General features: G+C 51.6%; 1 protein-coding gene across 2 annotated transcripts; it reads right to left on the minus strand.

Moving 5' to 3' along the window:
• Positions 1-6365: 6365 nt before the first annotated feature.
• Positions 6366-11999, minus strand: Hs3st6 (heparan sulfate-glucosamine 3-sulfotransferase 6). 2 transcript variants are annotated; one of them, XM_021149924.3, is made up of 2 exons: positions 11473-11999; positions 6366-7087 (listed from the first exon to the last, which is right to left on the minus strand). In XM_021149924.3, exons 1-2 carry the CDS (start codon positions 11883-11885, stop codon positions 6472-6474), a joined length of 1029 nt encoding a protein of 342 aa, XP_021005583.1. In that variant the 5' UTR covers positions 11886-11999; the 3' UTR covers positions 6366-6471. The 2 variants fall into 2 exon arrangements, with proteins under 2 accessions (XP_021005583.1, XP_085688817.1); XM_085832691.1 differs by having other exon boundaries at positions 11442-11715.
• Positions 12000-20887: the final 8888 nt, after the last annotated feature.

Raw genomic sequence — 20887 nt, forward strand, 5'->3', positions numbered from 1 at the left:
GTGAGGAACAGGCTTTCCCTGAGGCAGTCAAAGCCTTTGTCTCCGGATCGGCTTCCCATCAGATATCCTGTCCTCCCTCACAGAAGAGGGAAGAGGGATGATGATAGGATCTGACCGAGGGAGGCTGTCAAGTCAGGCCAGACCTCTCTTCCTATGAGGGGCCCTGCGCAGAGCTCTGGAAGCAGAAGAAGGACAGCGAGAACAAGATCTCTGATTGTTCTCAATTGCCTGACTGGAGATCTCGTTTTCCCCTTAATCAGAAGGCTCGTGTGTGAAATGCTTCTGGCAACAGTTTTGCATTAACTGTTTTGGTTGACTGACTGTTTATGTACAGCTCTTCCAGCCAAAAACACGCACAATGTGGCTCGGATTAGACAGTATGAAAGGAATCTCGGCCTCAAAGCCAGGAGCTGGGGCTTTAAAGTGGAGATGGGTCCTCCCTGCCTTATTGTCACAGAAGCTTCAGCAGTCCAGACCCTGTGGCTGAGTATCACACTTAGATAGGTCTCGCCGGTTCTGGAAAGTCAGTGCCAAAAGTCTCCTGGTAGAAAGCTCTGGAGCAGGGATGTCACCCGAGGTTTGATGCCCCTGTAGGTGCTATGTACCTGAGGGTCTTCACAATCTATTGGGCTATCACTGAACTTCCCTGGTGGCTGAAACAACCCAAATCCCCCCAAAGCCAGGCCTTCAGATGTGTTCCTGGTCAGGTCCTACACACAGCTCATCTGGAGATGCCTCGCGTGACCAACTCTGCAGAGAGTAGGGTCTTGTGCCTGAACCATACAGACTGACCAGTCTCCAGAGCCATCAAGAACTCTGTCTTGCCTTCCATCTTCAATCCACCAGGACTCTGAGCAAACCTTTTATCCAGACCAGATTGCCCTGGGTCTCTCATGGATTCACTGCTGAAGAAGGGCAGACAGTTTCAGAGGTGGGGTGCATCTGAAATACGGCACCGTTCTTGGAGGTGCTGTAGCACCTGTTGGTGAAGCTAGCACCATGCCACCACAGCTACTGCAGGCTGGGACCCAAAATTAACCAGAACACAGTTTGCATCTGAAACAAGTCCCCCAAGACTGGGCTTCAGTGGGAAGGGCCCTTGCCTCAAGCCTGAGAAGAAAATCCTGTGCTTCGCTTCTCGGGTTCTGTTCTTGTCTTGTTTTGGGATTTGTTTGTTCATCTGTTGAGACTGGGCCTCAAGGAGCCAGGCTAGCCTCAAACAATTTATGTAGCTGAGAATGTCTTTGAACTCTTGATCTTCTTGCATACATATCTCATAGGTGACTGCCTCTATGCCTGTCCCTACACACACATGCGTGCACACACTCACATGCACATGAGAGTGCGTGCGTGTGCGCACACACACCCCATACATAGTAATTTATCTCTCTTACATTCCTTTCCACTTTTGGCCAAGATGGAATGACAAGGGCTGGAGAGATGGCTCAGTGGTTAAAAGCACGAGCTGCTCTTCCAGAGGTCCTGAGTTCAATTCCCAGCAACCATCTATAATGGGATCTGATGCTCTCTTCTGGCATGCAAGTATATATGCAGATAGAGCACTCATACATAAAAATAAATAAATATTTTTTTAAAAAAATGATAGACTGATAAGGACTTAACTGGACCTTTCTGCTTGAAGCAAGCAAAGAGCAAAGTGAACAAAATGGTGGAAATATTGTCCTCCTTCCTTTTCAAAAGTCTGAGTGGTGCTGGGAATGGTGGCACATGCCTTTAATCCCAGCACATAGGAGGAAGAGGCAGATGAATCTCTGTGAATTCGAGGCCAGCGTGGTGGGCATTGTGAGTTCCAGGACAGCCAGAGCTATGTACAGAGACCTTGCCTCATAAAAACAAGATAAAAATTCCGAGCTGCTCTCAGAAGATGCTGTCCACATTAGAGTGAATCTTCCCACATCGATTAAGGGAGTGGTCCTCAGCGTTCCTAATGCTGTGACTCTTTAATAAAGTTCCTCATGTTGTGGTGACCCCCCGCAACCATAAAATCATTTTTGTTACCACTTCATAACCATAAGTTTGTTACTATTATGAACTGTAATATAAACACCTGTGTTTTCCAGTGGTCTTTGGTGACCCCTGTGAAAGGGTCTTTTGACCCCCCAAGGGGGTCACAACTCATAAGTTGAGGACCACAGAACTAAGGCAATCAGAACAAGTCTTCAGATGAGACTCTCTCAGGTGATTCTGATTTATGTCACGTTGACATTAAAACCAAACATCACAAGTCAAGTGGTGACACTCACCTTTGGTCCCATCACTCAGGAGACAGAGGCAGGCAGATCTCTGAGTTCAAAGCCAGCCTGGTCTACAGAGTGAGTTCCAGGACAGCCAGGGCTACACAGAGAAACCCTGTCTCAAAAAAACCAAGCCAAACAAAACAAACCCCACCCATCACGCTGCCCAAAGCTCCACCAGGACTGTCTGTCCCTTTATCTCAACCACTAATGCTCACATGGTGTTATCCAATTTGTGAGGAACCTTCTAGAAATGGAGAGTCCTGTGGGTTTACTGTGGTGGCTGAGAAAAACTCCACTGTGTGCTAGGTACCCAGTCTAAATTCCTAAAAGATAAGCTCCCCGAAACCCTAACTCCATGCTCCCTCCCCAGCACTGTAACGCTTCCTGCTCTGGCTTTTGTAACACTGCCTATCACCGTAACAGGGATTGAGAGAGACAGCTCCTCACTAGCTGAGGGAAATGAAGGTGTTTCTCACTCAGCTGCATATTCCAGGAAAACAAGCTAATTGTGGTCTCTACCTTAAAACCTTTCCTCCAGCCACTTGTTCATGGCACATCTCCAGTTTGGCTTTAAGGCTGCTGTTCTGCTCTAAGTAATAATACATTAATTTAATTATAATCTGGATGGCCTATGGTCTTTTACCAGTGGTTTTGAACTCCATAGCATTCATGATGGCAGCATAGTCCTGGTCCCTCCCAAGGGAGCTTCAGCAACTGCATTGAAAACTTCAAGGGAGGGAGGCTGCGCAAACTAAATCACCAAAGACTTCCACTCTGCCCTGTCCCATCTGCAGCCACACTGCAGTACTACGAAGACTCCTTGGAAACCACAGTCTGGTAGCTCCCTAACAGAACCCAGGGCAGGCAGACCTGGGCTTAGAGAGGAGCACAGGTGAGGAGCCACTCAGATCCAGAATAGACCACTTGGAGACCAGCTGTGAGCACCACCTACAAGACCTGTCCCCAAAGCAGAGATGCATAGGTGTTCCAGTGTAGAAGGCGACTGCATCCGCTCATGCTTCTTTCTCCTAGCGCTGTCCGGCCCAGCACACCCTTGGGAGCAAACAAGCCAGGGGCTGCCTCCCTCTGATCCTCCAACCATGCCCTGACCACAGAGGCTGGCCCAACCCTACCAAAGAGAGACCACCCACAACCAGAGACCTCAGGCTCACCTCCCTGACAGGAGGGAGGGGTCAGCAAGTACAGCCCTGAAGTGCTCGGAGAACTACCAGATGCTGTCTTGACCTTATTGCCAAGAGCTGGCAGACCTCTGAAATAGGTGGGAGGATAATGGCCTTTTCAGGGGACTGACACTGAGAAGAAGTGTGGGCGAAATGTATCCTAGGATAAGTCTTCATGTAAGGAAAGTATACGCAGGCAACGGAGAGGGTAGACCTGGGCGCTGCCTTTTCTAGCCTCCCCTTGACCTTGGGCATTCCTGCCAGAGTCTTCTCAGGGTCTCAGTACCTGCTGTATACAAACCCACAAAGGCAGGAGCAAGAACACTGAACTCACCTAGCGAACCTTGCCTAGATAGACCAGGTATGAGCAGGAGCCTGGGGCAGGATGAGATCCTACCAATAAAAGCAGCCTCATCCCAGGGCTTCTTCAAGCCACCTTCCTGGACCCAGGGTGGTAAGGAGGCTTGACTGCTCCTGCTCCAACCCTGTCTGGAAGCTAGAGAAAGATCCCAGGCCACTTCTCCACTGGTCAAGACAGGAAGAAGGTAATTGAATCAGCACTTCTCACTCCATCTGGAACATTCCAACATGGGAAAGCCACAGAGCAGCTGGGGAAGCAATTTAGGACTTTAATTAAAGGCCGATGACTCCCCCAAGGAGCTTCACCCCCACACAGCCTGGAAGACCCACCACATCTGCCCACAACGTGTTCTGAGGCACAGCTGGGCACCTCGCACTGGGCGTTGGCCCTCAGGCTGTTTCCACTGGGCGGGTGTGAGCAGAACACACCAGTCCAGCTTTCTCTTTGGTGCATCTAAAAACTGCTCTTAGAGCCTGGGCCCAGGCAAACACTCACAGCACTGCACCCAGAAAGCTCCACGAGGGGGAAGCACTCACCTTAGAGGGACTCAGACAAAGAGCTCTGAACACAGGGACAGAAGCAGGGACACCAGAGCAGAGGCCCAGCTGCCCAGCTCAAGGGTGTCCCACCTCTCATGTCCCTCCGCTTCTATCTGATCCATCTGTGGAGAAAGGCATCCTGGCAGAGAGAACAGTATATGCAAAACTTGTGAAGGCAGAAAAAGGCATGGTGATGATGGAGATTCCAAGGGCTAGGGGAGCAGGAACTTAGAGCTGATGGGGAGCAGGCCAAACTGGAGAGGTGAGCTTTTAAAGCCTTTAAGAGCTGCAGGCAAGCATCTAGTCTTCATCCTAGAAGCAATGGGGCTAGCAATTCTCTAGCAAGCAATGGAAATGAGAATAGCTTAAAAGAATGGCATCTGGTGGGCATGGTGGTGCATGCCTTTAATCTCAGCATTAGGGAGTCAAGGCAGGCTGATCTCTCTGAGTTCAAGGCCAGCCTGGTCTACATCATAAATTCCAAGACAGGCAGGGCTGTTACACAAAGAAACCCTGTCTCAAGAGGGGAAAAAAGGCAAAAGCAAACAAATAAAATAAACTAATGGAGTCTGCTGAAGACCCCATTATTCCAGTAGAGGACAATAGCAGGGCAGGACGATAATGAGGCCTGGGGACTATCCAGGGAGAAACGAGTCATGTGTTTACTGGACTGGTAACTGACCCAGGAGCCAAGGGTTTTCCTGCCATTTTTTCTACCTCTGGCCCAGGGAATAAAGATAGTTACCAAGCCTACTAGGTACCATCTAACAGAGCCAGGTGTGGAATATGTCTCCCTTTACCCTTGTCAGAGCCTGAGGCTGGAAGAGGCTATGAACGCCTCTAATCTGCATCTGGACCAACATCTGTCCAGCACAATGCCTTGGCGGTTGCTCCATGGGTACTGGAAGTAAAGTGCCAGCCCATAGCCCCAGTGGCCTGGTCCAGGGCAACTCGTCTTGGAGTCCCTCAGGTCAGCTCCAGACAGGAGTGTGAACTCAGAAGCCACCCTGGACAAAGGCGGGGCCTGCAGCCTGCCGTATCCTTCTTCCTCTCCTAGCCTCTTCTTGGTGCGGACATTAACTGACCCAATGTTAACACTGCTAATGGACTCAAGTGACCAAAACAGAAGCTACAGTGACCTGTGAGACCTTTGGCTCACAGTGAACCTTGGCAACCAGGTGAGGTAGGTGTTGAGAGACTATCCTTGTCCCCAATAAATCTTCCCTTACTCCTAGGATAAGGAGTAGCTCCAAGCATCACAGCCAGGGACAGGCCACAAGACCCAAGGAGTCATTGATGCAAAAGTCACACACAGCCAGGTCCTTATGCAGACCTGGGACAGTGCAGGCATGACAAGGCTTACGTGGCCTCAAAGTTCATTATCAGGACAGCTGGAGGGGGGGGGGGGAGGGGTAGCCTGCACACATCTGGCCTCTCTTGACTATGAATGGGCAGGTGGGCTGCTGACAGGCACTTGTTCCTGCTCTGTCCTGGCGGAGGTGTAGAGGAAGATAGGCATGGCATTCTGGGAGTGATGCCTGGTGGGCAGGGCCAGAGGGCTGGAACCACTTGGTGGCTGTTAGAAGTACCCACTCACCAGCTACCCAATGCCCTGCTGCTACCCACTGCCCGGCTGCTACCTACTGCCCACCTGCTACCCAACACCCAGCCATTCCATTAGGCTTCCAGGTGGGAAGACAGATAAAATGAGGTGGTGGGTATAACACACACCGTTGGGCAAGCCAGCTCTGTCTTGCTCCACACTCAGGAGCCTGGAGCTTGTTTTTATCCTAGACATAGGGACAGCCCTGCTCAGCCTCCTAAGGCTGAAAAGAGAAGCTGTGGACAGCGTCCAGGGCCACCTGTATGTCACTGGGCTCAACCTCTCTAAGCCTTTTGTGTTCACCTCTGACATATGATCAAGGACACAAGGACACTGAGTACCTCCCAGGAGATGTCAGTGTACCGTCAGTGTCTGACAGAGGTTTCATGACGCCACCTCTGCCCACACCTTCAAGTCCAAGTGGAAGAAGACAAATCCAGACTTTATTTCCTAAATACTGCAGTGAGCCGGCAGACAGACATAAATTAAAGGTACTGGGCCTTCAGGGAAAGGCTAGGCTGGGCCTTGATCAGTCCCAGCCGAAGTCCTGGCCAGTCATCTGGTAGAACTTGCGGTTGAATGGCCGGTAGAAAGCCTGCAGGCGCTGAACCACAGCCTCCGGCACTCGGGGGTGAGGCCGGCCCTTGGATTTACCCAAGCAGCGGGGGCGCCCACTACCCTGGGCCTTTTTGAGGCAGGGGAAGCCCTTAGTAGCATTGAAGTAGAAGTGTTTGTCAGTGACAACCCGTTTGAGACCCAGAAAGTCCTGTACACGGCCCACTTCGCCAGCTGGATCACTGACCAGCCGCTCACCGCTTACAAACAGGAAGTGGGACAGAGGAAAGTAGCGGAGCCAGTTGTCCAAGTGCTGAGCATAGAGGCCAATGCGCACAGCACTCCAGGCTGTGTCCACGGGACCCAGGCCGTGGCGGAAGGCCAGGGCACGGAAGCTAGGCAAGCCTGGGGTCTTGGAGAGTGTCTGTGCATAATCAGAGATGGCCCGGGTCACGGGGTTCCGCACCACCACAATCAGCTTGGTATCTGGGGACATGCCATGGATTCGGCGGGGAGCCTCCTGAGTCACAAAGTAGCTGGGCGTCTTCTCCATGGTGATCTGCCCATCCAGGGTCCGTGGCATTAGGCCCCTGTGGAATGGCAGGAGTAACTGAGTGATCCCAACATGCATCTCTTTCAAAGCCATTTCCTTTCCCAGCTAGATCAGCCCTCCGGGGACCAGCAACCAACCCCTTCTCCTCTGAGGAAAGCCCAGGCCGGGGAAGCTATCCTCCTCCTCTCTTAGGCTCACCCTCCTAAAGGGCAGGGTGCCCAGTGTGATCCTACAGTTTACCCCAAAACCAAAGCTGCCCATCCATATGGCTCCAGGATAAACAAAGTGACAGCCTTGAAGGGTCCCCCTCCATGGAGTCCTAGTAACACCACACCACAGACCAATCCCTTCCAAAGCTGCTACACCCAGCCTTGACCAGGCACCCCTGAGGCTGGCCAGCACAGTCCCCGCAGCCTCTTTACTGTAATCACTGACCATGAGTTAGGTCATCAATTATTACTGACAAATGTAACCCCCTCCCTCCCCTAAATGTAATTACATCCCCTCTTGACCTTTAGTTGTCTCTCTGGGCCCAGCTAAGAACATCAGTCACTAGCAGAGCCCAACACCCTTTTTAAAAAGTTAGTAATATGGTTCTGATCTACCTAGGGCCTGTCCCAAGGTCCCTAGAGGCCCTAGGGTACCAGGAACCAGCATTTCTGAAATGATCTTCATTCTGGATAAGAGTGCGGCCTAATCCAAATGTTCAGAGAAAGCAGGCTGACAACAGCCAAGCCCAAAACGGAGGGGAGCCCACACAGAGTGCCTGGCCCAGGCAGGCCCAGGCACCCTGAGAGGTGTCCTCGGGCTGCATTTGATAGCTTGTGAGTACACAGTGAGGTAGGGTAGGGCGGGCGGGGCCAGTCAGCTGAGCAAAGGACTCCAAAGGAAAGCTAGGAACTAGGTCAACTGAGGCAGAGGCCATGGGGCTTTGAGAGAGACTCCTGTCCAACCCTGACTTCAATCGTCTCAGGGATACTGTTCACCGCTTTCTGACATCCCAGGACCTACTCTGGCCAAGCTGACACTCAGGCCTAAGCTCAGCTTTACCGACCTACAGACCTTCATTCTCTTCTCTCTGTTCAGGCTCCCAAGAAGGTACAAATATGGGACAGGCAAAAATGCACAGGGGCCATGCTGTGCTTGGTTTGGGGTGCTGATGATGGACGGGGGATATGTGCATGCACCCCCATTAGGTCAGGCAAGACTGATATCAGGCCCAGATATGGTGGTACATGTCTATAATCTGAGGACCCTGAGGACTGAGGCAAATAGGATGGAGAGGAGAGAGAGAGAGAGAGAGAGAGAGAGAGAGAGAGAGAGAGAGAGAGAGAGAGAGAGAGACCTTTAGCAAAATGACTGTAGAAAACTGTAGTAAATAAGCAGGCATCTTAAGACTGAGAAGGAATAGGAAGTACCCAGGGGAAATGACAGGCCTCAGGCCTTCCCCTGACCCAGCTGAAAGAGGGGATTCCACTGAGCTTGTGTTCCCAGAGCTTCTGTCCCAGTACTTGCACAGTCAGGACACATGTCGGAGCATCACCCAGCCACTGCCAGGGAAAGTTCAACAGGGTACAACTCAAGGTCTGCAAGCAGTCCCAAGGCCTCCTGCAAACTTACCCTCCCGGAGCCTCAGAAGCCTTGCCTGCTGAGCTTGGAGAGAGAAGACCTAGGTGTCTGCAGGGTGTGAACAAGCAGAGCGGAGCTCTGTCGAGTAGCTCCATGAACTGTACCTACTGTTGTGCTCACCCCATCTGGTCTGCATTTCTCCATGGCTCCCAGACAGCCTGAGACCACACCCCGTTTGCCCAGCCCCTCCAGCGCACCACCACAACCTCTATATCCCACACCTCATTTGGGCCAGATCCAAAGAGCCCAGGGAAAACTGGTTACAGATCCTATCCCAGTGTCTGAGAGTGTTAGGGAACCAAGTCTCCAGCCACAGAAGCAAAGACTATTCCCAGCCCCTCCCCCTGCACACCGTGACATCCCCTCATATGGACTGACCCGTTAAACCCCGGGAACCACAGGGCTTCTCCTACCTGTGCCCCTTCTTACCTCCTCTTGCTTTTCCAGAAAATATGACCTGACAGACATCCCAAACCTTAAGATGACCACTCAGTGAGTAAGCTAACTGGACTACTAAATGTTGCAGGATTTTGAGTGTGGTCAGGGCCATGGCCCCCAAGATGGAAGACCCTTAAAAGCCCAAGAAGCTGAGGATGTAATTCAGTTGGCATAGGATTTGCCCAGTATGCACAGGGCCTGAGTTCAACTCCTAGACCTGCATAAGAACAGCCAAGGACTGGGTATGGTGGCACAGGCCTCCATCTCTTTTTTGAGTTTGAGGCTGGCATGATCTACACTGTAAGTTCCAGGCCAGCTACAAATGCAGAACTGGGACCCTGCCTCAAAAACCAAATCCCTTTGGGTGGGTGGCATGACTCAGCCAGTAAAAGCCTTTGCTGTGCAAATCTGTTGACTGCATTCAATCTCCAGATCCCACAGGGGGAAGAGAGGAGATTCCTGAGAGTTAGCCTCTGAGCTACATGTTCTTGTCAGCATGTTCTCTCTCTCTCTCTCTCTACACACACACACACACACAAAGAGAGACAGACAGACAGACATAGTGGTACCTATAATGAAGATATCTGTAATCCCCTGCACTGGCGAGGTGTAGCTAAGGGGAAGAGAAGTTCAACCATCCTTGGCCACACTGAGAATCTGAGGCTAACATGTGCTACAAGAGACCCTGTCCCCAAAGTAGCAGCAACAAAGCCAAAGAAATAATGTAATGGAGAAGCAGAGAAGATAATAGTTGTGCAAAGAGCAACCCAGGGCCCCTCTGCTGGGTCCAGCAGACGCACGGGTCACTGCCTGAACAAGGCAGACCACAGCCCGAGATGAGCAGTACGTCCCCAGTGGCTGCTCCTCTCCCACCTCCCTCCCTCAGCCCAGGTCCTGCGACTGGAGATACTACCATGGTATCAGGTGGTAACTTTCAGAGGCTCAGTGCATGCATGTGATGGGTTGAAGGGACGTTACCTGAGAAGCTGCCACCAGAGAGCTATAGCCAGGTGAAGAAGACACTAGGCTACACAGTCCCGAATCCCAGCCAGGCCACTTAACTTACTCCACACTTCTGAGCAAATCCAGAGCAGCAAACCACAGAGGATAACCCTGAGTAGGGTGGGGCCCTCCCTTCCCCAGCATCCTCTGCACACTTCCACATGGATCCTGAAGCTGTGCTGTGCCCTAAACGCTCCCTCCTCCCATGCTGCGAACATCAGTGTTCCCGAGAACCTCTCCTGGGTAATACTGACCCTTAGAGGTCTCCAGCTTGTTCTCTCCCAACCCCAAAAGGCAGAGTTAGCAAACGGGAGTACAGAAGAACCGGGGAAACAGTCAGTGTGCCACCCGCACCGACTCTCCAGGCGATCGTGGCTCAGCTCGGGCTTGCAGAAGAGGCAAGCCAATCTATAAAGCCCCATTTCCCTACGTGAAGGAGCAGGGGGCCCTCGATGCCTGCAGGAGGCGGTGGGCAGGGCCTGTGGGTAGTCACACCAGCGGGGAGGAGCCAGTATCTGACCATCCACCAGGACATACTGCTGTACCTGGGGTGGTGCTCCCCACATCCCACTGCTGCACCCCAAGTCTTCCTGTATGTAGAAAGGACAGCCACAGAAGGGTGTATTCCAGTCGCCACCCTTGGGCTGAACCAAAGAGCTGAGTCTCCCTCCTCAAAGCCCAGACCTAACTTTCTTCAGACTCCAGCAGCTATAGAGGGCTCCCTGATGCAGGGTGAGGGAGAGATTCTTAGGGGTGGAAAGGCACTTTCTAGAACACTTCTGGAAACCTGGAGGCCCTTCCAAAATATACTTGACTAGTGGTCAGATAATTATCAGTACGTACCCAGAGTTATAGCAGGGAATGGACAGACACGAAGGGATGATAAAGTGACTGAGCTCCAAGTATCTCTAAGGCTGCCAAGTAGCTCCACCGGGATTATATTGATATAAACCATAATAATATATGGGCATATATTAGTAGCTTAGTGGTAGAATACTTGTTTAGTACATTTGAGGCTTCAGGTTCAATCCCCTGGCCCTCTAAAAAGGAAAGTCTACCTGCCCAGTATTCTCACTGGCTTGAAACTACTTTCAAGATAGAATCATGCCTCGCTGAGTCCCTTGGCCACTCAACAGGAGAACAGAGTTTTCTCTGAGATTTTCTAATTCCTGCGACCCTTGGCTATAGATGGCCTATCCTTCGAGGGTCGCTGTGCCCAGGAAATCAAGTCTATTTCCCTAACAGGCTTGTTTTAGACCCAGTGCCCAGGATTCTACCCTACTCATCTTGGGTTCTAAGAAAGCACAGTCCAAGGCACACACCGACGAGGCGCGGACCAGCAGGAACGCTCACCGGTACCAGGCGAGGCCGCGATCATAGCACCTGTCGAAGAAGTGGGGTTCAGAGCCAAGAGCACGGACGTCGGGGTGCAACCGCAGGAACTCCAGCAATGCGCGCGTGCCGCCTTTCTTCACACCCACGATGAGCGCCTGAGGAAAGCGCCGGCGCCCCGGGCTGCTGGCCACCGGCAGGCCGGGTGCTCTCAGACGGAGGGAGGTGTGGGGCGGCTCGGCGGGTGCAGGAACCGGAGCAGGGGCGCGGGCGGCAGGTGGACAGCGGCCGGGGAGGGCGAAGAGGCAGTAGGCGCTTAGCAACAGAACTACGAGCGCCAGCGGAGCACGGAGAGCACGCAGTGCAGTCCCCTGGCCCGTCCCCGCACCCTGGAGGTCACCGGCCCCGCCGCCCAGGCCACCGCTACCTGCCATGGGGTCGCTTAGCGCTCAGGCCCGGGAGCGGGAACCGCAGACAGGCGCGCATCCCGGCAGTAGTGCGTCGCCCGCTCAACCCCAGGGCACCCGGCTTCTCGGTTGAGCTCAGCAGCCTCGCAACCCTGGAGCGGGAGAGGGGCGGGGCGGGGCGGGGCGGGCCCAAGACTCCCCTCCCCATCCCGAGCCCAGCCCTCGCCTGGGACTAGCGACTCCAGCTAACTTCCAGAGCGACCAGGAGCTATCCCAGCTACCCCAACACTCCTCCTGAGCTGGTCTCCGGTTCGCTTGGCTCCAAAGTCTTCGCTCTTACACTACGGGAATGCGGTGGCGCGGAGGGACACAAGACTGGGCGAGTGGGAATCCCCGCTCTGTCCTTTAAAAGTCTATCTATGCCCCTTTGGACCAGGGCGACAGGTGTGCGGCCTCAGCCCCTGTTTCCCGGAGCCAGAGCCTCATCACCGGGGGACACCATGTCCAGGAATCCGCCTGTGCAGGAAGGATGGAATCAGGCATGCATCCGGCGCAGAGAGGGTCCCCATGCATCTTTGAGCCTGTGACAGGAATGCTCGTTGCATTACTTGCCAACAGTCCACCTAGCCATTCATTAGGGTGGGAGCCCTGCCCTGTGGAGAGAGCTTGTCCGATAGTCCGGCCACCATTTTAAAGTCCTTGTATCAAATAGAGCTGGCCTCCCCAAGATGTCAGTGATCCCTTCGGGAAATTACAAAGCGGTGACACGCCCCCTCGGCCCCCAGGAGTGAAAAGGCCTGTACTAGGAGGCAGGGGAGGCATCTGGGTTCTGTCTGTGGAGCTTCCTCTGAGCATAGTGAGATTCCCGGGGCCCTCACATGTGTGAAACCTACCAAACACTGCAGAAACTTCTCACCCACCCACCCACCCCCGAGCCTCCATGTCCTGTTCCTGGCTCACTGGGTCTACAGAGCTGCTTGATAGGAATGCAGAGGAGGAAAGACTCCATCCAGGATGACGAATAAACTGCCCTGACCAGGGAAAAGGTAACGGTGCCTTTTCTTTCTGCCTCCGTCCGACTTTCCTGGCTGCCCAGTCTAGTCCCTGCCCCAGTACCCTTACTCAGCCTCTGCCCTCGGCTCTGTTTATTAATCAGCAGTCCGTGGGTCTCATGGCATCTGAACAAGTCTCAAACTGCAGGCTGCTTCTGAGGGACAGAAAACTCCAGTGACCCACAGACATTTAGTTCCCACCCTGAGGGCAGCTAGGTCCAAGGGGGACATGCACCACCCAAAACTAGTCCCAGACACCAGAGCTACATTTGCTTGTCAGGGCAAGCTGGTGCCAGCAGCCCTGTGGGCGGGTTTCTAGTCCAGCACTGTCTGGGAAGCATGTTAGTACATGTAGGGACCCGGGAAGTTCTTCTTCGGATCTAGCTGTAAATGGGATTTGTTGAAGACAAGCTGGTTCTCCTCTGAGCACTCCCAGGGACGTCCCATACTGCCTTCATACTGCCTTCATACACCTTCACAGTCTGAGCTGTCACCACTTGAGACTTAGTCCCTAGTAATCCCCCCCATCTCCTCAGTGCTGGCTAAGTTCCTACCTCCTGCTGGAGATTTCCTCTGCAGGGTGCCTTTTCCACAGGGCAGAAGACTCTCCAGGAGACACTGGCCCAGAGCAGCTGAGAGTTTGGAAGCTGGCTCTCTTTCTCCACCTTCCCTCTGGCTCTCTTGGCGGGAAGGGGTACAAATCTGGGGATCCCCTGGATGGCACGCATTCCCAAGCTCTCCATAGCACGTAACATGGTGCTGGCATGCAGAGACTACTCAATACATACTGATTAGAGAGGAGAGGGTAGAAAAGGCATTCTGGAGGTGATGGCCAGATAAGAAGTTAATCAAATTCGGGCAGAAGAGGGAGTGGTAATGGCTGCTCAGCAGAACACAACAGCCAGGGAGATTGGAATGGGAATACAAGCTCCTCTTGCAAGGAGATAGGAGAGGAGAAAGGCCTATTAAAGTCCCATGGCCACAGGCTCTGGCCACCACCAAGTCTTTGGGGTAATAGCTTTCTTGAGGTACAGCTCACATACTATTCAAAACTAGACATCATTGACTTCCAGAATGTTCATCATGCTGTGCAAATATGGCTATCATCGACTTAAATGTTTATTTTAGATTTTATTTTGTTATTTACGTGTAGGCCTGGTTTTTTGCCTGCCACCACATGTGCCTGGTGTGTGAGGATGTCAGAAGAGGGTGTCTGGTCCTCAGGGGCTGGAGTTACAGACAGTTATGAGATTCCATGTGAGTGCTAGGAATTGAACTCGAGTCCTCTGGGAAAGCACCCAGTGCTCTAACCACTGGTCCCACTCCCACACCTATCAATTTTAAAACATTTTTACCACACCCTCCAAAAGAATCCTAGACCCATTAGCAGCCATCCCCTGTTTTCTCTCTTTCAGCATGCATGATAACAAGTCACCAATGTGTTTTCTGTTCCTCTGTGCTCACTGGTCTATCACAGACTCATCCAGAGTCTATCAGTTTGCCTCTGACTTCTCTCTGAGCACCACTATTTCCGGGGGCTTCCACGGTGTGGCATGTCAAGGCTCCGTTCCTTTTGTGTCTCACCTGTGGGAAATTTCTGTGGGTCCAAGGTGCACCCTCTGAGTGCTGGTAGACTCCATTTACCCTGAACCACCACCTTCATGGAGCGCTGGGCTTTAGGGAAGCACTGAGACACTACTTAGGGGATGGGAAAACACAGTCTAAGGTGAGAGAGGCTGAAGCTGGGGTTCTTTGACTCCAGTCACCTATGGGGTGCTGCACAGAGGAGTCAGGAATGAAGGATCAGGGATCCATGGACCCGCAAAGAGGTCAGAACTGGGTGCTCCCAAACTCCTGGACAGCTAGGTGCTGCTGGGTCAGGAGGAGTTGGGAAGGGAGTTAGAGCCTGCAGGCTGAGGACTATTGATGGACGATGAACCTGGGCCAGGGAAATGGGGGATTCTGGCTTAGCTCACTGGCAAAGGTCCTTAACTTAGTGGTGGTTTTCTGGAAGTGCAGAGATGCCTTCTACAGGAGACTTAGGCTGCAGCTTTGTAGGCCCAAGGCCTTCTCCATGATCCCCACAGTGGTTTCAGTAGAAGAGACAGTCCTTGGTTCTAAACTGTTTTTGGTTGTTCATGGTGGAAAATGGATGCATACCAACTTCTAAGGGTGAACCAGAGAGTAAATACCTTTTGCAGGAAGGAATGTCTGGGGAGGGAAGCTTATTGGCTAAACCCTAAAGGCCTCTAGATACCTCGTGGGCATGGAGAACCCATGTTCTGGGGCTACATACCACAGGTCATGTTTCCTAAGTGGGAAAAGTGTGGCCATGTGTTCCAGGCCAGGAATCTGGTAGGGAGCAGGGAGCTGCCTACATCTCAGATGGGTGTCTGGGTGCCAGGGACTCTGAACCCCCCTCAACCATACCAAGTTTCTTGGCATGGTCCACTGCCCTACACATTTCCACTTCCCAGTTATAAGTATTAGTGCTACTAGGAACATCTATATAGAAAGTTTCCTGTGGGCTGATGAGATGGCTCAGTGGTTAAGAGTGCTGACAGCTCTTCCTAAGGTCCCGAGTTCAAATCCCAGCAACCACTTGGTGGCTCACAACCATCCGTAACGAAATCTGATGCCCTCTTTTGGAGTGTCTGAGGACAGCTACAATGTACTTACATATCATAAATAAATCATTTAAAAAAAGAAAGTTTCGTGCGGTTTTGTTTCACTGTTCTTGAGACTCTTAGAGGAACTTCTGGGTCTTAAGGCAGTTCCATTTAACACTTTAGGAAGAGCCTCTTAGTTGCTTCTTTCTTTCTGAAGACTTACAAATTTAATTGTGTATGCACGCGTGTGCATGTGCGTGTGTGTACCTGTATGTGGGTATGTACTTGTGAGTGTCAGTGCCCCAGAGGGTGAGGCATTGCATTGCTCTGGAGCTGTTGTGAGCTACCTGACATGGGTGTTAGGACCTAAATTCAGGTCTTCTGCCAAAACAAGTATACACTCTTAGCCAATGAGCCATCTCTCCAGCCCTAAAGAGCCTCTTTTTTGAAAGATGTTATTTATGCCAGGAGTTGATGGCACACACATTTAATTCCAGCAATTGGGAAGCAGAGGCAGGCAGATCTCTGAGTTCAAAGCCAGTCTCGTCTTCAGAGTTCCAGGACAGCCAGAACTACAAAGAGGAACCCTATCAAAAAAAAAAAAAAGAGGAAGAAAGAGGAGAAGGAGGAAGGAAGAAAGAAAGGAAGGAAGGAAGAAAAAGAAAGAGAGAAAGAGAGAGCTGTATTATTATTTTGTGTGTGTGCATGTTGGATTGTGTGGGTACACACACCATGGTGCACATATGGAAGTCAAAGGACAAAGACATCATTTCTCTCTTTCAACCTTTACAAGGGTCCAGGGGATTGAACTCAGGTCATTAGGCTTGCAAAGCAAGCACCTTTACCCACTGAGCCATCTTGCCAGCCAGAAATGCCTCTTTGGAGATAAATTTTGATTCCATAAATGTCCTTTGTTTTTCTCAAAAAGAGGGTTACCCAATTCCCTCTCCCTTGGGAGTCCAAGCTGTTCTCTATCTGGCTCTTGGCTCCTGACCCACTCTGCTGGCAGGGCCCAGCCTCAGACCCTGCTAGCTTCTTCCTGTGTGACCCAGGGATAGTGGATCCCAATCTCTGAACCATAGAGTCCTGGGAAGGTCACTTGCTTCCTGCTTCTGGTTCTGCTTCTTCTGCTCAGAAATAAACGGGGGGTTGGGGGGTCCTCAACTTAAGTGTCTCACAGAAAAGCTCAGCACTTAGGAGGCAGATATAGCAGGATCAAGAGTCCCAGGCCTACCTCCAGAAAGCAAGAAGGGACTGGGGCTGTGGCTAAGTTGGTTAAGTGCCTGCCTAGCATGCCCAAAGCCCTGGGTCCTATTCCCAGGACCACACAAACGGGACATAGTTGTGCATTGCCCATATAAATAAAGTAAAGACGGGAACCAGGTGTCCAGGCCATCCTCAGCTACGGAGCAAATTTGAAGCTAGCCTGGATTTCATGAGACTCTGTCTCAAAAGTAAACAAACAAACAAAACAAGACAAAACAAAACAAAAAGGCTTAAGGAGTGTGGTGGATAATGGGTAGAGATCCTACATAGCCCAAACAGGAGAAAATTCATGACTCACTGGATTTGTCTAAACAGGGCAACCAGGCACATGGTAGGTAATCTCTGAGACATGGGCCTCCCAGCCCATGTGTAGTTAAGCTCAGTGTAGTGGACGGAAGGGAGAGGCCCAAGATGCAGAACCCTAGACATACCTCTGGGGAAGAAAGCTGACCAGAGCAGGCATGGACAGATGGAAATACCAACCACCTAGCTCTGCCTAGGCCCCCACCAGAGACTAACTAGTTCTTTATGTGTAACGCGTTTTCCAGCACTAGGGGTGGGCTTTGCTCAGGCAACTGTGTGAGCGCACCCTGACCCCATTTTCATAGGGAATTTTGACCTCACAGTCAGTTCCCCAAGGGCAGGAATGAGCTTAGTCTGGACTCCTTTGGGGACTCCATACCTAAAATGGTGGACACTAGTGAGTGTTTTTAGTGTGGCTGTGTGGATCTGTCTGTCTGAGTTTGGTGTTTCTGCCTCTTTTTCAGTCTGTCCTCTCTTCACAGTGGGTACCCCCAGCCTGGGCCTCTCAGCAGCAGGGCAGGCATGCACAGGGCTGTCCCTCTCTGGAAGATGATTAATAACACTGCTCCGTTCCTCCCTCTGTGGGGGACTGCTGGGGGCATTAAACATCTGTGAGAGTCCTAAGAACCCCTCCCCTAAAGCCACACCCTTCATCCCCAAACCCACTCCTGCAGCCTGCAGAACCCAAGCTGGGGTAGGGAATGATGGGGCGGGGCTATGGCCAAAGGGTGGGCCCAGATGTCCTTGATTTGTATGGGGTTTTTCCACTTTGGAGGCCGGATATGGCTCCATCCTGTGGAGTGGCCCTTGAGAGAAACCTGCTCCATCCACCCAGCTCCAGAGCATTCTGTTAAGTTCACCATGACGGGAAAGGATGTCAGACAAGAGCCCACCCTGGAGGGAGGGTGGGACAAAGCTGATAGCAAAAGTGACTTAGGGGGTTTCTTTACCCTTGACAGGAATCCAGTCCCCTGAGCCTCCCTACTCTATTAACAGAGACCCCAGCCCCCACTTGGCTTCTGGCAAGAAGAGGACAGAAGATGACATCAGTGACAAGCGTCTACCATGGAACCTGAGTACTCTATATTCCATGGACCAAAGATGAATGGTTTCCATGTTCCCAATAGCCAGAGACTGGGGTCTCATTCCTGGTGCCTGGGGACACTGCACTGTAATAAAAATAGGTCATGGGGCAGACCAAGTCAGGATAGGAGACAAGCAAAAGTTCCCTTGGGTAGAAATAGTCACAAGCATGGTCCCAGGTCAGTATGAAGCCTGCCTGTGTCTGCAAGACTTGCCAGAGGTGTTCAAACCCTGTCATGAAGTGCTGCTCCAGTAAGTCACCCTCCAGGCACCCCCAGTTTCCTCTTGCAACTTCTTGAAAGAACTAGCCCAGAAAACCATTGGCTGCTGTGTCTGCCTCATCAAGCTTGGTTCCCAGGATCTGTAATTGGAACTCCATTGCTTCTTACAGTGTGTCCCAGATCATCTTGGCTTTGTGGCTGCTATTTTGAGACAAGGTCTCACTGTGCAGCCCTGGGTGGTCTGGAATGCTCTTTTGTAGACCAGGTGGGCCTTGAACTCAGAGACCTGCCTGCTTCCCAAGTGCTGGGATTAAAGGTCAGTGCTACCACATCCAGCCCAGCTACAAGGATGTGTAGTGCCTCTTTCAGGCCTGCAGCACCAGCTCAGAGAGGACATACTAGTGATCTTTAGATAGCTAGGTTAGGGTTAGAGTAGGCAGATGAGAAAAAGATCCCACACAAAGGCTTCTCTCTACCTTCTACAGTTTCTTAGCTCAACCATGTCTGTAGGCGTGGATACCCTTCTGCACCATGGGGAGGGCTAAGCATATCCAAAGGGCTCCACAGCTGACCACTCTGTGGCCCAGTCTACCCAGCTATCCCCCCCTCCCCCAGTGGTGTCCCCAAAGACTGAAATCTAGATGCAGGCTCAGGAGACCATGCTCTAACGATGAGGTGCTGTTACCAATTCACTGGTTTGAGTCCTTTTGCTCTAAGGGTATAGACATGGACAGAAATGATAAGAAATCAGCTAGCTGGCTCTTCAAAGGCTGAGCTGCTGCTGTCACTCAGCCGTTGACAGCTGTGTAGTGTAAACTCGTGGCGCCATCTAGTGTTGCCTCATGGTTAGGCCTCCGTAAATTGTGATTCCTTAGTCTTGCAGTCCAGGGCGCCACTGCCTTTGACAGTAGCCGGCAGACCTGGGTGTCTGAGATCCATGGTCTCAGGCTTAACTTTCTCCAACTCCTCCTTCAGTCTCTTTTGTCTAGCTCTTTACAACTTTCTATCCTTCAGCTTCCAAGGACTGCCCTATAGAAGTAATTTTATGTGGGGCAGAAATTCCCACTCGAACCCATATAGGTCCTGAATAAAAGACACAGAAACATTTTTATTTTTTATTATTTTATACATGTATTATTATATATTAATACACATATACATATGTATGCATGTATGTATGCATGTATGAACAAGCCTCAAGCCTAAACTGGGTGGATTCTGAACTATTCTAACCTACATCGCAGTAATAGCCCCCTGTTACCTGCAGTTTGAGTGTTGCCTGGCTTGTTCTGGCCCATGTGTGTCCTCAGGGCGATTTTCTCTTGACCATATGTTCATGGTCCATCCCACCTCACGGCAACCTTCTTCTTCCACCTCCTCTGCCCTCCACATAGTCCCTACCTGAGACCCCACACACACACTCCACCTCAAGTCCCACCTTCCTCTCCCCTGCCCATTCACAGGCTCTGGCCTTTTATTGTCCAATCAGAGATTATTGGGGAACACAATACAGCACATTGGTCAGTACAATGTCCGTGTCCAGACTGCAACCTGATCTCAGGCACAGACGCAGCATCTGAATACGCAGCGCACAGGGCAACCCCAACACTGTCTTTCCTTGCTTCTGCTCTCACGAGTTCCCATGGTTTCCCAGCTGACAGTAGTCCCAATGACTGCTGTCTGAGAGACAGCTACCGCGAGCCCCTCCCTCCTGTCGCCAGCGCCTTGGCCCCTCTGCCTCTGCAGCATGGGCTGCCATTCCACCCTCTGCCTTTGCTCCACTATTGTGGCCACTTTGTCTTCCTGTTGCCAGTTCAGCCTGCACTGCTGACGGTGAGCAAGGAAAGACACCGAAGAAAGCCTTTTCTTGGGCCTCATGTAGGAAACAAACAGCACAGTGAGTGAGTGAAAGTGTATGTACCAATCATAGCACACCTCCCATGCAAATGACAATTTGTTCCTGCACCAATCACAGACTGTTTCTTTTGTTTTGTTTCTTTTGGAGACAGGGTTTCTCTGTGTAGCCCTGGCTGTCCCAGAACTCACTCTGTAGACCAGGCTGGCCTTAAACTCAAGAGATCTGCCTGTCTCTGTGTCCTGAGTGCTGGGATTAAAGACTGCACTGCCTGGCTACAGCCTGGTTGTTGTTTTGTTTTGTTTTGTTTTGAACTCCCAGCACAGCAGGTCTTCTGCTAGGCCAACAAAAAAGTGCTCCTTCTCTGGCCTGGATAGAGACGGTTACAGGATCATCTGGAACTCAGAGGTTTGTGGTAGAAAAGAATCTGGCATTAACTGTTTCAAACAGCCTCAGCTGAAGCTGTGCCTTCTGGAGCCTGGAGCAATCTGCTTCCATCACTGTGAACTTTGCTCCAACAGCCACAGAATGTTCAAGGCAGCCCGTGCTGGTGTTAAGGGTAGTCTGGCTGGCTACTCATCAGGCCTTTTCCTCAAGGCAGCCAGGATAGCAAGGAAGAGTCCAATAGCTGCCATTAGGG

Source organism: Mus caroli, unplaced genomic scaffold (genome assembly GCF_978045245.1).
Source record: "Mus caroli unplaced genomic scaffold, Mus_caroli_1 scaffold_18, whole genome shotgun sequence".
NCBI classification, from domain to species: domain Eukaryota; kingdom Metazoa; phylum Chordata; class Mammalia; order Rodentia; family Muridae; genus Mus; species Mus caroli.